This window comes from Drosophila subpulchrella, chromosome 2L (genome assembly GCF_014743375.2).
Source record: "Drosophila subpulchrella strain 33 F10 #4 breed RU33 chromosome 2L, RU_Dsub_v1.1 Primary Assembly, whole genome shotgun sequence".
Classification (NCBI taxonomy): Eukaryota; Metazoa; Arthropoda; class Insecta; order Diptera; family Drosophilidae; genus Drosophila; species Drosophila subpulchrella.
In genome coordinates, this window is record NC_050610.1 from 25,225,131 (window position 1) to 25,240,791 (window position 15,661).

General features: G+C 44.6%; 1 protein-coding gene across 6 annotated transcripts; it reads right to left on the reverse strand.

The window, feature by feature from the left end:
• Window positions 1-1,518: 1,518 nt before the first annotated feature.
• LOC119547632 (gamma-aminobutyric acid type B receptor subunit 2) lies at window positions 1,519-15,595 on the reverse strand. Of its 6 annotated transcripts, none has more exons than XM_037854564.1 (12): window positions 15,491-15,595; window positions 12,878-13,042; window positions 11,590-12,604; window positions 10,425-10,568; window positions 9,729-10,004; window positions 8,822-9,073; window positions 7,606-7,965; window positions 6,946-7,247; window positions 6,485-6,623; window positions 5,290-5,565; window positions 4,136-4,454; window positions 1,519-3,980 (listed from the first exon to the last, which is right to left on the reverse strand). In XM_037854564.1, the coding sequence occupies exons 3-12, from the start codon at window positions 12,223-12,225 to the stop codon at window positions 2,740-2,742; spliced, it is 3,945 nt and encodes a 1,314-aa protein (XP_037710492.1). In that variant the 5' UTR covers window positions 12,226-12,604; window positions 12,878-13,042; window positions 15,491-15,595; the 3' UTR covers window positions 1,519-2,739. The 6 variants fall into 6 exon arrangements, with proteins under 6 accessions (XP_037710492.1, XP_037710495.1, XP_037710497.1 ...); XM_037854567.1 differs by having other exon boundaries at window positions 15,452-15,558; XM_037854569.1 differs by lacking the exon at window positions 12,878-13,042 and having other exon boundaries at window positions 11,590-12,556; window positions 15,491-15,591.
• Window positions 15,596-15,661: the final 66 nt, after the last annotated feature.

Sequence of the window (15,661 nt, forward strand, 5' to 3'; positions counted from 1 at the left end):
CCACTATATTCTTATGCACAGAGAACAATTGCTTAAAATTAAATTTAAAATAAAACAAGGAAGAACGCTATAGTCGAGTACCTCGACTATCAGATACCCGTTACTCAGCTTAAGGGACCAAAGGGAAATGGAGATATGCAGGCAGCAAAGCGAGATTTAAATGCGCCACCTACCGGCGGAAGACAGATTTAAGCATTGTGGGCGTTAGGGTAGGCGTGGCAAATTTTTTTTTTGGTCAATCGATGGGTATTGACGAGACCAATACATTTCAGTTAAAATTTTTTATCTAGCATAAAAATTGTGGGCGCCACAGGCTTGGGCGGTTTGTGGGCGGTAGCGTGGGCGTGGCATATTCGCATAACAAACCTGCGCTGCGTACAAGGCTACGGAATCTAAATCTGAAATCCCAATACTCTATCTTTGATAGTTTCCGAGATATCCGCGTTCATATTTACGATTTTTTGAAGTTTGTGGGCGGTTTGTGGGCGTTAAAGTGGGCGTGGCAAACTTTTTTTTGGGTCAATCGATAGGTATTGATAAGAACAATTCATTTCAGTTTAAATTTTTACTCTAGCATCAAAACTGTAGAAGCCACAGTTTTGGGCGGTTTGTGGGCGTTAGAGTGGGCGTGGCACTCTACTGAAACAAACTTGCGCTGCGTAAGAAGCTCAGGAATCTGCTCGCCAAATCTCAATAGCCTAGCTCTTATAGTTTCCAAGATCTCAGCGTTCATCCGGACAGACAGACGGACAGACGGACAGACGGACAGACGGACAGACGGACAGACGGACAGACGGACAGACGGACATGGCTAGATCGACTCGGCTAGTGATCCTGATCAAGAATATATATACTTTATGGGGTCGGAAACGCTTTCTTCTGCCTGTTACATACTTTCCGACGAATCTAGTATACCCTTTTACTCTACGAGTAACGGGTATAATGATTTAAGGAATTATATATACTAGGTGACTAAATGAGTAATATAGTTTTATCTACAAAGAAACAATGGAAATTAATATAAGGGGTATGTCTTCAAAACCAAAAAATACAATGAGCATTGAAAGTGTTAGTTACTGTTTTGTATTTATAGATATACCCTAGTGCACAAGATTTTTCTCCGTGCACTTGTCCCTTTAGGAACACGTCCCCTTTGTCGTCACTGTTTATTTGGCCGATTCCGTTTCATGTGCTTTTTGTTTTACGAGCATAAAGATAAATTCACACGCCACCAAACTCGAGGATTTACGGGGGCAAAATGCAGGAGCAAAGGAGCTCAGGTCGACCGCCCGCCGTTTTTGGTCATCCGATTTATTTATTTATTTATGGTAACAAATTGCAGCGTCAACTTAATCACCGAACTCTATTAGTTTCGGTGGCCATTGTGCAGGAGGCCAACTCATTTCACGGCTTTGTTGAAAGTCATTTCTCTTGGCCCGCCCGGACATTTGTATCTGTATCCGAGAATCTGCAGCGGTTTCGGTTCCCCCGGGGCGGCACTCAATAAAACAAGTTTAATTAATTAATCATTATTCTGGCTTGGCATTTCTGCTTAGACTTTTCTGTTTATTCAAGTTATCCGAGTGGGTGGAAGGTGGACTTTGGACTTTGGATTGTTGGACTGCGGAGTGGAATCGAGTTGGATTGGATTACAATGCTAAAACTTACGGCTTAGTCTTGAGCAGTTCTCAAGTGTTTTGGCTTTCGCCCCAACATCTCTGGACTCCTGCATGATTCATGGTTAGTCGGCGATGATTAATCATACTGCCCGACTGACTGCTACCCCTACTCTACTATGATTCTCGTTCTGATTCTGGTTCTCGGCTGATGCGGATGCTAAGTCTAAACTTTAAGTACGATACTAAGTATTGCTCACTGGATACACTGTAGATACACCGCAGATACAGCCGTCCTGCAGCGGCACAACAACAAGAAAACAAACACTAATGCAGCTACTTAAGACTAAAAGGAGAAGGGGTCAAAGGTTAAGGAGCGGGTTAATCACAACTGGAGGGGTGAGAACTGGAACTGGCCGACGCGCTCATCTACTTAACCCAGATGAGGGGTTCTGCGCCGCCCAGGGTCAATCACATTGCGGAGGAGGTTCTACACAGAGAGTTGAGATTGGGTCTGAAACTATGCTCGAACGACCTCGATGATATCCTATCAATTTTTAGGAATGATTTTTTAAACAAAAGCAATAACAAAGTTTAAGTATTTTAAATTAATATTATTTCTCTCCACCAAATTATAAACAAGACCTTAAAGTAAATAACATAAACAAAATAAATTTATATTAAATATCTAAATATTTGGCATCTTGAGTTAGTAAATGTTCTAGAAGTTCCATTCAACAAGCGAATACTCATGATAGTTTTTAGAAAACTTTGCTGACACTAAAGGGGAAAACTTATCACGAATATCTAGACGAACTCTTACTTTAATTTGTAAATTTTTGTTCTACTTCTAGGGACTCATTTTTCTCCGTGTATCTGATTCTGCTAAGTTTGGGAAGATGACTAGCTATGACGAAGGAGGGGTCCTATCGTGACTTATCTAGCGTTTTACCCTAATGCGTTTGATTGCTTTAAGCTGATGATTGGTCAGTTGCACACGCGCTTTTCTGGGGGCAGACTCGTGGGCGTGTGGTTAAATAATTGCTTGGTGTTTCGCTTCTAATTGACGAGGACTTAAACTTGGACTTGGACTGGGAGGATGGACAAGGACAGGGCATCTTATCTAATCCAGGCCATTTGAAGGCGTCTGCTGCTGCTCCTCCTCCTGGGAATCGCCGAGGGAAAGCCTCGACTTGGCCGCCGTCTCCATGGACTTCCAGGTGCCCCCGCTGGTGGCATGTTGCAGGGAGATGCGAGGTATGGACTTGCAGCTGCCCAAAATGGAGCTGCTATCGCCAGGACGGTCCTCGGATTCGGCCAGGGCACTCAAGCTACAGGTGGGCGGAAGGATGCGGTGGGGAAAGCGCGGCGAGCCCCTCACCCTCTCCCGCAAACTGGGAGGCGCCTGCACCACCGAGGGTCTCCGGTTGCTGGGCAACTGGAAGTTCACCTTGGTCTCCATCAGCTTCACATATTTGCCACCCAGCTGCTGGTCCACCACTTGATCGCCCCCCGAAATGGTGGGGATGGGCAGGAAGTTCGGATCCTTGGTAAGGTGATCCAGGTGGGTTCCGCTCTTGGTCAGGGAACCCCGGTGGATGGGCTTCAGGTGGTTGCCATTCGGGTGGGAGGACGACTCCACGGGGACGGAGTCCAGATTGGGACTGTTGTAGATGGCATTGCAGGAGGCCGTTTGCGAGGAGGGAATCAGGCGGGTGAACAGACCCATGTGCGATTTAAAGGCCGCCTTCAGACCCTTTTGATCAGCCAGACTGGCCGTGGATCCCTTGTTGCTCGAAGTGGTCCTCGAAAATATCCCTCGCAGCCTGTTTATCAGGCCCGTCTTAGCCTCCGTGGCCTGCTGGTGGGCTAGTCGAAGGTTAATCAAATCCTGTGCCGGCAGGCAGGCCTCCTCCAGTTGCGGCTGGGAGGCAAAGGTCACCGATCGCCTCATGGGGATCTGCATGTACTCCGCCGAGGGCCAACTGGCTCGGGGTATCACCGGTGGCAGCACGGAGAGCAGGAGGTTCGGCAGAATGCCCGAGATACTGGGTGTTCTGGTCTTGCTGGCAGCCGGAGTCTGCGAAATTCCACTGGTGACCGTGAGTTCCGGCTTCAGGTGACCTCCTCCGGTGAGTAGCGATGTGGAGGACGAGGTCGTTGTAGAGGTGTTGGTCAGTCCCGATTCTAGGAGCCTCTCTAGCTTGCGGATCTCGGCGTCCAGAGCCTGGATCTCCTTTTTGTATACCCTGTTTTGCACCTCCACACGGTACTGTAGCTCCCGACGATCATCCACCACGAATCGGCGAGTGTTGCACTCCATCTTCAAACCCATGCTGTGGATAACAGGGTCGATAATGTCATCTGGAGTAGAGAGTTTGAGGTTTAAGGAAAATAATGGATGGTTATTGAAATACATGAAACTTATTTTAGAACTTAACGACTGAGGTACAAACTAATGGTCCCCTTGATATAAGGATTTTCTATAGAGACTATGTAGATATAAGACTTATACTCACTTCTCGCCCAGATGTCGTGCAGCTTTGGGATGAAGAGCAGGCAAAGCGTGGCTGTGGTGCTGGTTAAAATCAGAGCTGTGATGGTGATGAAGGCCAGGGTGACTCGCTCCGAAATCAAATTGGCCAGCACCACGACAATGGCGCTGGTGATGACCACACTGTAGACGGACACACCGATGTACTGGGAGTCGTTGAGGGCAGGGATCTTCACGTGGCGCGTCTCCCAGGCCATGTAGACACCCACCACGAGGAGGAGACCCTTGTAGGCGTACAGGACACTTAGCCACGTTTGCGTGTGCTGCGAACGGCATACCTCAACCTGAAAAGTATGATAAAACACAAGTAAAGTTAATGATATTCTAAAACGGTATACTAGGATTTTTCAGAGGTGTTCCTATTTCCAAATTTAATAGTTTACCCAGTTAATAACCCAAGCTAACTATATTACTTCAGGCCAGACAACCTACGACCTAGTTTAACGATCCCCACCACATTTCGCATTATTTATTATTCGACCGAATTTCGCATTGTTAAATGGCTTTGGTCATGTTATTCGGATAAAATACTGCTATTTTTTGTGAAAGTTAGGTCCACTATGTGGACTATCCACAACTATCGGATAGATTAAAACAAATATAAGGGGATTGCACTCCATTATAAGGGTGCATACAATTTATATTTATTTTCCGCTTATTAAAAAAGTATTACATTGGATGTGTGTATAAAATAAATGAAGATTAGCCTAGAAAAAATATTTAACTTGCATTATGCTTTTGTCAGTTTTTTTAGCAAATGTTCCAGGAATCTCCCCTTACACTGTGAAATCGACCATTTAAATCGAAATCATATTTAATTGAATAAATAATTGGAAAGGCAAATAATATTTAACTTTTTGTGTCTTTATTTATGTGATAACCAAATAAAACAAAATCGTGTATGACTGCTTTTGAATTTTTAATTTCGTTTGGCGGCATTTTTGTCATTTTTGTTTATGAACTAAAACTATACACTGCATTCTAACGAAAAACCGATTAAGGCGAATAAATAATTGCTTTGATACTAATATTTAATTTAAGCTGTTTTTCACATGAGTGAGATGTGCAGATTAATTAAAACGGTTATTAGTTTATTTTTTAATAATATAAATATTTTACCTGCGGCTGGTAGACGACACTTCTATCGATGGCGCTGATCTCGAGTGTCAGGTTGTGAAGGTGCCGCTCCATGGGATCGGTGACCACCCAAAGGGTTACGAGCAGGGCATCCACCAGGAGCAATCCTCCGACGAGCAGGATCAACTGGATGTCCTGCAGCATCTTGTCCTTAAAAACGCTGCCAGTTCTCGTAAAAATCCGGTGAACCCTGTAAGTCTTGGCGAACATCGATCCAAAGGCCAGCGAGAATCCGGCGGAGAGCAGATAGACACGGGCCTGCAGAGCATATGAAGCGGATGAGGTGGAGGTTAGCCAACACGAGGTAATACTGTAACACCACACTAAGTGTCATGTCAGGCAGCAAAAAGAAAACAGGGCCGCAGGCAACAATGGGGAAAAACAACTCATCAATGGAATACAACAAACCCTGGGAGTGGTGGAGACTTTGTTGTGCGTTTCAAAATTTATGCAAATAAAGGAATATCACAAAAGTTGTAAATTTCCGTGTCATGTGTTTGCATTTCCCTGCCTCTCACCGGAACAATAGCAAAACAAACAGGAAAGTGGAAAAGCGTAACGGAAGGAGAAATGGTTACAGAAACAGAAACAACAGCGACCAGCAAATTTCCCAGGAGTGGCGTTCGAGGCAGTTGTTAAGGGCAAAAAGTGGAAAGCCGGAGGAGCAGGACAGCAGATCTGGATGGAAAGCTCGTCAAACTCGACTTGGCTTCTGGCTTAAAGAGCAGCAGATTTGCGGCCAAATCCTACGGCTATTTATAGCCAGCAGGGGCAGTCGAGCTACTTCAAAATACACCTTAAATATTTACTAGAATAAGTAATAATCGATGTTGAATTCATCTGCATGTAACACTAATTAAAACAATCTTGCTGCCGCCACACGCACAGTATACCAAAGCTTTCGGCACTTTTGCCAGTCAATCAATCAACAAAACGCCACCCCATCATTGTATGCATGATGATCACAGTATAACCACCTACTTATATTTTTCGCAGTGCATAAATAAGGCAAACACACGAACGCGACTCGGAAGTTACCAGCCTGAAACTGAAAGTCATATTTGATGAGGCCCCCACATGCTTGCTTACACACCAGAAACCCGTCAAAGTCAAACAAAGATGGCGGGGCGGATGTGGACGAGGATGGGGATTTCGAAGCCGAAGGATAACAACTCACCGTGCAGACCGTGGCGAAGGAGTCCTCCGCCGAGGGCAGCGTCGAGTGGTCCAGGCCCAAAAGGATGACGGTGGCGTACACAAAGATGCAGCCCACTGCGGTGATGTTGCTCAGCTTGGGGCTGGAAAGTTTAATTGCCCTGTGGAGTGAGAAGGTAGACGGTTATGGCTTTGAGTCGAGGTGCCTCTACCCATTCACAGGAAAAGTGCAGAGTAAGCAGAGATTGGTAATGATGAAAAACTTGTAAGCCAATCAATTCAATTAAAAGTCGGAAATTATCAGAAGGAAATAACCATCTTGAGTTAATGGGTTGGCAGCAGGAGCAGCAGATAACTTATGATTGAATGGAAAGTAAAAGGCTCTAAATATTTTATGGGTGCTTAATGGAAAATAAAATATTCAAAATATATACGGGCCGTAAAAAGAGTAAGCCAATGATTTATGTTCCTTTTCCGCCTTACTTGAGCTTGCGAAAGTGCAGATTGAAGGCGAGGAAGGCGATGGCCAGGGCGATTCCCACGCTCGAGAGGGTGGCGATGGTGTAGAAGGCCAGGGGAGCGATGGTGGCCACTCGCAGCTTGAACACTCGCTTGGCGATGGGCACCTGCCCGCTGTGCCACTTCACCGGCCGGCAGCGGGGACACCGGAAGTCCAGGGCATCCGTGGCCGGATAGTAGAGGGCCACCGGCTCCAGCAGACCGCGCTGGATTTGGTAGAAGGCAGTGGTGCCAACGCGATCCGGACCGCTGAAGGAAACGGGACCCTAAAAGTAATGCAAAATTATAATTAGCTAGGCTGTCGGAGAACTTAGAATTTAATTTAAAGCATACGCCAGAGAATACTATACACTAAAGTTTTTATAATATGATCTTAAATATTTGCAGAGCCCTTTTATAACAGGAAAATGATTTAAAAGGAGGTTTAAAGCAACATACTGCAATGAATACATTTTTAAAATCATTTTTCGTTTAATACAAGGATAGATAGATTTCTTAAGTAGATATTATTATTTAGGAATTTTTACTAAGATATATTTTATGAATCTTCAGAAGGTTTAAAATCATTTACTTAACTTTTTAGTTGGATATCGCCAATAAAATATGTCTAGGCTGATTACTCACCGATACTCCCAGGAAGTGGAGCTTGCCCAGCTGCTGGAGGAACTCCCAGGCCATGTCGCTGCGGGTGTAATCGAATCCGTCCAGCTTCGACTGCTCCTCGTTGCGCCGCCAATGCTCCTCGGCGGCCCTTAAAGCCAAAGCGATGGCCCACACGGCGTCATAGGTCTGCGGTGCATACTGCGATATGGCCTCCGGGAAGAGGTGGCCTCCGGTGCCGCCCACGCCCCTACGCCTCCGCCGGCGCGAGTCCGATTGCGGTGCCGTGATACTGATCCTGGAGCCAGAGCCGGAACCAAAGCCATCCTGGCCGTGGAACTGGGCGGACTGCTTGCGCAGCTGCGAGTTGAACATGTGATTGTTCTGTGAAGTGGAAATGCGATTAAACAGACCACGAATGCCGCAGGAATGCGCCAGTAATGAGATTGCCTCCACCAGCCCCACCCAGTTACCCATTTCGGATTTGCAGATCCAGATTTCAGATCTCCCCCACTACCGCTGCCACAATTTCATGACCAGCACTAAAAGAGCCATAAAAACGCGTCTGCGATGGCGAATGCGAATGCGATGACAGGCAGGACTTAGGCGGCCCACTTGGCAATCACCATCGCCATCGCTGAAACCATCGCAAAACGCAATCGCAGCCTCGGGATTGTCTAATCAAATAAATCATTTCATTTTCGACGACAGCAGAATGGACAGACGGAACGGAATAAGGAGCAGGACAACGAGGAGGACAAGACAGTCGCCTGTTTATAAAAAACATTGAAAGAAAAACATAGAGGGTTCTAAAAAAAATAATTCAGATTAATCATTTATTGAACATTTGTTTTCATGTTCTTAGTCAAGTTATATGTAATAGATTAAGTTTAAAATAAATAGTGATGATAATTATTTTTACAAAACTTTTTTAGACAATCGAGTATTGCTGGATATCAGTTAAAAAATGATTTCTTTTATTCATAATCCAACCTCTAGTTGTGATAAATACAGGAAAGTATGTTTCGATTTCAAAGAGTCTAGAACTAAATTCTCAATACATTTATATTTCAAAGCACTTTAGGGTTTAACCATTGGTGTCGTAAATCACATTTTATGTAATTAAGTTAACCTGTTACTATTCTCTACTTCAACTTATTACTTTTTTTAACCTATAAAAATCTAGTCACGGAGTTAAGTATCGAATATATTTTCTCCCAGTGTCACCCCCTAGACTTACCAGTCCGCTGTAGCTGACGTTATTTCCTACGATGCTGTTGTGCGTTGACACCACGATGAGGTTCTCGACGGCCAGCTGCAGCTCGTGGTTGGAGCAGGCGGTTTGCTGGTCCGGCCACCAGGGGGCGCCCATGCTCTCGTGGAGGATCCAGGCGTAGTCCGCCCCGAACATCCGAAGCCTGTAGGCCTCGCACAGGATCTGGGGGGCCAGTTCCTGCGAGAAGCTCCCGATGATGATGCGCGTGTCTGTCTCCTGTGGCGATACGAACGGAACGAAAGGGAGGGGCATTTGCCCTTTTGTCATTTGTCATCCTTCGATTAGCACTGTACGCCCGCCCACACTCGGAAAAAATGGGTAACAATCATGCTGAAAGAGGAGCTCTGGGCGATATGGTCTGCTAATGGTGAGACATTTATCCATGCGAGTAGAGTCTTAAACCAAAAACTTGAAGCCAAACTAGGGAAGTAGGTTAAACGAGGGGAAAAGTAATTGTAAATCAAAGGTTGTAAAAATGGGAATACATGCATATCTTAAACTCTATAAATTGTTGCAATAAAATGATAATCAACATTAACATGAAATTTAAAATGAATTAGCAATAGAAAAAAGTAGTTTAATTAATAGCCCAATAGGTTGTTTGCTGAAACTAAGGTTTTCTTTTTAAGAATTGTTCATACACTGGCTTTATAAAAAACGAAATCTTTTCTATAAACAAAAGTACATAAAGCAGAATTTTAGTTTTGGAAACTACATTTTAGTTTAATTTATCTTTCATATGAGCATTCCTAATTGCATAAGTTCAGGCAATGTTTTCCATATAAAAAACGATAAATGTGCCATAAAATTGTGCACCGTCTGCATCTTATTGCTGATATCTTGAAGCACTTGTGCCATTTATGGAACTCACCCTGAGAAGCAGCAGCTGCTCCTTGAAGTCGGTAGCCGCAAAGGTGATGGTGGCAGCACAGGATATGTTGGCCGCCTCCAGCTCGGTGACCAGGTTGTTCACCGCCAGCGAATGGACCTCCTCGTTCTGCGAGAAGGTGGTCACCGTGCCCCATCCGAACTTCCGGATGAAGGCGATGCGCGCCGGATTGTGCGAGGAATCCGGGGCCACCGTCCTGTAGAAGTAGGGGAACTCCCTTCTGTCGCTCAGCGCCGGCGATGTGGAGCCAAAGGAGACCTTTCATCGAAGGAAATCGTTAGACTATCTTCGCATCCGCAGGGTCGCTTAAAATGCAAAACATGCTCCTAGGAATCCAGCCCTTCAGGTCATGTGTCTTTCCGGCTGGCCCCCATTTTACCCACTCATTTAACACACGCATAACCGAAGTGAAATGAAACTTCAAAGGCCAAATGCAAATGCTCTAAGTGAATTTGTGGACCTCATAATTTGCGGGCTATGGAAATGTTTATGGCTAAAGAGGTTTATGGGGTGCTGGAATCGTCTGGATCTGGATTCCGCAGCATTTATGCTAATCGAGCCACGCACGTGAGTTGATTAGATTTTTGAGAAATTGCCCGATTACGGGGAGACGCTCGGATGAACCGAATGAGGTGGATATTTGCATTTTAATCAGTCGCAGATGACGCCATGACTCACCTGCACGATGTTCCAGTAGGGCACCACCTTCGCCAGGCTCTCGGTGACCTCCGAGCAGGCCGATCCCAGCAGCATCACCATCCTAGTCGAGGGCTGTGTGTAGATGGCGTGGAAGAAGCGATCCACGCCCACTCCAGGATCACACTGGTTGTCGGAAAAGCAGCGGGAAAATTGGAAAGAAATGGAGGGGCAGAAGGATGAGCGATGGAGGGCAGGGCAAATAAACGGGGGCAAAGGCCGTTGTTCACCGACTCGTTTCGCCGCCATAAAAAAGCTGCAAGATGGCGCAATAAACATTTTTTAAAATGTCGACTTTGATAGAGGCACAGCCGGAGATGCGGCTCCAGATATAACTGTCTGTCTCGCTCGATGTGCATATGCCCACACTTAAAAAAAATAGGGACCGTCCTATGCTAACGATGACAAAATTCTGATTTTTTAATTTTTATAAATTCGAATTAAAGATTTTTGGCAAAAAAGGGAGAATTCTTTCAGTGGTTTATGGTCGTAAATAAGTAAAAAAAATTTGCCATAGCTGATATGATCAAAATTTTATGCTCCTAGTAACCAAAGCTAACAATCCACATCTCTTTCGGGTAGACTAAGAAAAATGCCAATTTTAGGATTTTTTATAAGGGGTATATTACAGTTTTTGACAAAAATCATCACAAAAAAAGTTCTTAGGTTCGAGGGAATTTTAATACGAACTTAACGAGGTATGACATGCCACATTTGGACAATTTCGTGCTTTGCTTCGAAAAAATGCAGATTTTTTTCGTGTTGGCTTAAATTGTTTGACCTTTAAAAATGGTTTTAAAAACATAATCATAATTATAGCTCTGTTATATAACTGGATTTTGATTTTCTTCAGTGTCTGTGTTTTCGTACATTTGCGTGCCCCATCAAAAGCGGCAACGACTCATCGCAATAAAAGCGCCCAGGACGGAACGTTGATGACATATTTGCCCTTCTTTTAGGGTCGCAACCGCAGCTGCTCCACGGCTCAGTTCTGTTCTTGTTGCTGCAGATTTTCTTATTAAGTTTTAATGTTGCACGCGCTACTAAATGAAAATTCAATTTCGTAATGGAACAACCGTCTCTGCCGCCGTCGCCTAGAAGTGGCGCCCACCGTGGGGCGGAGAGACAGACTCGACTATTTACCCACCTGAGTGTCGTTGGTCACCAGCTCCAAGGTGTAACCGGGCAGCAGGCGTTTGCTGTTGATGTGCTCCACGGCCATGGTGGCTGCTCCCAGTTCGCTAAGGCCATCCGGACGTGGTCCCCGCGACGTGGAGAGCTCAAAGAGTCCGAGCAGCACGATTTTGCCATGATTGCGCTGCATTTCGGCCGGCGACATGCGGCGCTCGTCCTCAAACACCTGGTTGACCTTCAGGTAGCGCTGCCTGGGCGGCAGGCTGAGGATGTGGTGCGAGTGGGAGGCATTGGTGCTCCCAGGCAGATTGCTGTGCGAATTGAGGCGCTGCTGCCGGCGTTTGACTTTCGTCCGTTTGTACTTCCAGTCGGATCGCGGGGGAATCGAAATGCCCCCGGCAGTTACAGTCGATGTTGATGTCGATTCTCCGGGTGGCAAACTGGATGAGACCGAGAATGTGGATGTGAATGTGCTAATTGAGGCAGCAGCACCTGGCCTAATTGCCTCGTAGCCCAGGGCCTGGAGCTCGGCCGAGGACTCCATGGCCGCCGCAGCCGCCGTCGTCCAGGCGAGGGCTAGGAGTAAACGTAGTCCCACGGCCGGCCATTGGCCGTATCTGGTCCTCTGGCCAGGCTGAATTATGCGCATCCCGTCGGCAATGGCCAATGGCCCATTAATCACCAAGGCATTTGAATCGCTGGCTATCAGAGGCTGCAGCAACAAACACAGGACACCGGAATATATATCGCCTTTTTATGCACTCTGCCGACAGGATACGCTTATCGTTTCTCTTCCGACAAGGGGCTCTTCCTGCTGCTCCTCCTGCGGCTGCTCCCTCCTCCTGTATCGGCGTCAATTTTATCGCCTTTTTATTGGCCTCACTTTTGCTCCTCGCATTTTGTATCTTTTTGCTCTGCCGCTTTTCACACACTCACTCTGCCAGGCATTCGGCCATAAAAGTATGCAAGGCTGAGAGATTCTGGATGGGTCCGATTGACGGGATTGGGTGACACGGGAAGAAATTACACTACAAAATGTTATTTCAGGTAGTCAACCATAGTAAGTCAGTAACTAAAGGTTTAATAACACTTAGTTATATTTTGACTACCAACATGATTAAAAAAATAAAGGTTCTTAGCCCAACAACATTTTATAAATTTATATATCAACTCAGGGTTAAGTGGCCAAGACTTTCTAAAATAAATCCAATCAGTTAGTTAAAAATGCAATAAATAGCCAAGTATGATAAGGCCATAATCATGAAACAATCTTATACGTAAGTTATGCACAGTCTAAGTACCTTTTACTAAAATCCAAGTTAAAGTTATATAGCAACTATTGAATTACATATATTATTTTTAAATCACTATCACATTTAGCACATTAAATTAAGTCATTTATTTTTAGTTTGTTGCACTTTATATTTTGTATTTTAAGCAGCAGCAATTGCATTATTCTGTGATTTCTTAAATGAACAATCAGAACAAGAAATGTAAGGAGAACATAGAAAAATCAGACTTTGTGAAAGCATTGATTTTTCTCCATGTGAAAGTGAATGGTCACGGAAAAACCGAATCAAAATGCCTGGGGAGCCCCAAAAGGCATTTTCACGCCAATTTGCCAGTTGAAAAGGATTAAGACGAAGTCTTCGATGAAATGGACACACTGCTGCTCCTCACTTTCCTTTTCGCTGAACCTCAGTGTCTGTTGTTGTGTGGCTGCCACTTGGCCATTACTTTTTATGCTAATGGCCAAACATTTTGCGCTTTCATTGCGGGCTTTTGGGCTACTTTTTGTCGAGTCGAGTCGAGTCTCACGCGCCACAGATTTCGGTGAACGTTTCTCTCTGTATGCGCGCGTATGCATAATTGTTTCGAGATTACCAACTTGCAGTCCCTTTGCCGCTTTCCCGCATTTCTACCCGCCCCTCAACCGCTTTCCACCGCCCACTAAGCCCACTTTATGGACGCTTTCTTTCGCGCTTTCTTTCTTTGCTCGTAGCACGCTTTTCGCTGTTCGCTTAAAATAACTTTTTGGCCCATTTCGTTGTGAGGCCCCCGCTTTGTTTTGTCCTCAGCACAGAGCACAGTGGCGTGCCCCGAAGGGGGCTCCAGCCCCACTTAACCCCTCGCCGGCACTCCTTAACCCCTGGGTGCACCGCCTACAGTTGACATTTGCCCTCTGTACTGCACCCCCTTGAACTGGGCTACTCGTGTAACTAACAACTCATATTTGTGCATGCACTGGCGAAAAGAAAAACTAACAACTTTGTTCACTTCAATACCTCAGATCGAAGAATAATATGGAAATTCTCTCCCCAACTTGCCAACTAGTTATGAAACTTAAGGCCCCACAACAAGTTGCACGAACTGTTTGGATTAAGTTATCGATTAAACTAGTTGTCTGCCGTATTTGATTTCATTTTGGCAGCTCAGCCCGAAAATGTAATTGCCAAAATTGACAAACTGCAACGTGTTAAAGGCAATAAAGCATTGGCTTTAATTCAATTCAGTATTAATTTTATATTCTCTAGAACAACATGAATAGTTATTTAATTTAAGCTAGCTTATCTTTTTATCAATATTGACAGCTCAGTTTGAAAATAAAATTATCAAAAGTGGAGTGCAGCAGTGCGCAGTGAAGTATGCATAAGTATATAAGCTAGAATGACTTTAATTTAATGCGTTCGTATTTCAAACAGAGTTTAATTTGTTGCATTGGCTTTGTTTACGAAAAAATGCGGATGGGAAAAACACTTGAACAAAATTGAAATATCTGCGATTGATTAATGAAAGAGAGTTTATATTTGAAAGGTGTACAGTTTACCAACTGAATTTTGAAGAGGACTAAATAATTAATAGGTCAATGGGCTTTTATTTTAAAATGGGAGATACCTACTCAATAGGTTTAATTTTCGATTGTAAGAGGGAATAGAATAAGTAGCTCAGGTAGGATTAAAGTGTTGTTAAATCAGAAACATCATCCAGGTGTAACACTATACAATTTTTAACAACGATTGTGAAAAACTTTAAAAAACTTTATCGACTTGTTAAGGTAAGTCAGTTGGTCAAAAATCATGCCAGAGGCATAAGGCCTGTAGGAAATGATGATGTAGTGATATAAAAAATTAAAATAATTTTACACTGATTAAAATATTTTTGGAAATCTAAAAAAACTGTCTAGGCCTTCCTTTCCGATTTTCTCCCAGTGCAGTGTACATTTGAGAATATGAATATTTAGCTGCTGCTCTGCTTTGGTCCTTTCTATTATTCTGCCATATTTCACAATTGTTGCCGTGGTATTTAAACCTGCACTTATTTATGGCCATGTGTGTGGGCCCCCTCAGCGCCGCCCACGCCCAACCCTCCCCCTCTGGCCATCGCCCGCTTTAGTTGTTATTTTCATGCTTGACATAAATTATGCAAAATGCTGGCTGCATTTGTGATTCAGATTCCATATTTCGCTGCTCGTCGTGTGTAAACTGTGAAATGCGAACTGCAACTGCTGGCGGACTGGTGGCAAAAAAACGAGAATGAAAGCAGCACTGAGCACTTTGGCCATTCAGAGATCCACAGATGCGGAGATGCCATCCGAGATGCGATGTCAGAATGGCTGATGCGATTTGTTATGCAGCCAATACTCGGCTGCAGGCCGTGTGGGTGTGGGAAAATCGCTCCGGGGATTTCCACAGGGATTACCGCAGACAATGCAGATCCGCTTTTTGGGTTCACTTAGCCAGTGAGCTCGATAAGCTGGGCTCACTAGTGTATTGTCCCTGCTCACTCGTAGGAAATTGCATTCATAAATATTGCGTATACGACGCACTCACAATCTAGCACTGACACACAAATGACAATTTATTGGCATTTCATACACATTCTAGCCATAATTTAATTTGCTTTATTTTATTTACTTTGCAGTCTCACACACGACGAAGAAGGAGGCTTAGATTTTTCGAGGGCCTTTTATGCGGGGTTTTATTTGGAGATTGCGACTTGCAACCGACGAGCTCCAGACCGCAACTGTTGGCCGCCGTCAAAGTCCCGCTGCTTTTGTCTGACAATCACAGATTGAAAGGACCTCG

What these genes read in the sequence shown, in the direction of transcription:
- LOC119547632 (XM_037854564.1), bottom strand. Translation starts at nt 12,225, where the DNA reads ATGCGCATAATTCAGCCTGGCCAGAGGACCAGATACGGCCAATGGCCG. An exon ending in CTGCACTTTCGCAAGCTCAA is followed by an intron (nt 6,624 to 6,945) that starts GTAAGGCGGAAA and finishes CTCACTCCACAG; the next exon opens with GGCAATTAAACTTTCCAGCC. An exon ending in GTGTCGTCTACCAGCCGCAG is followed by an intron (nt 4,455 to 5,289) that starts GTAAAATATTTA and finishes CATACTTTTCAG; the next exon opens with GTTGAGGTATGCCGTTCGCA.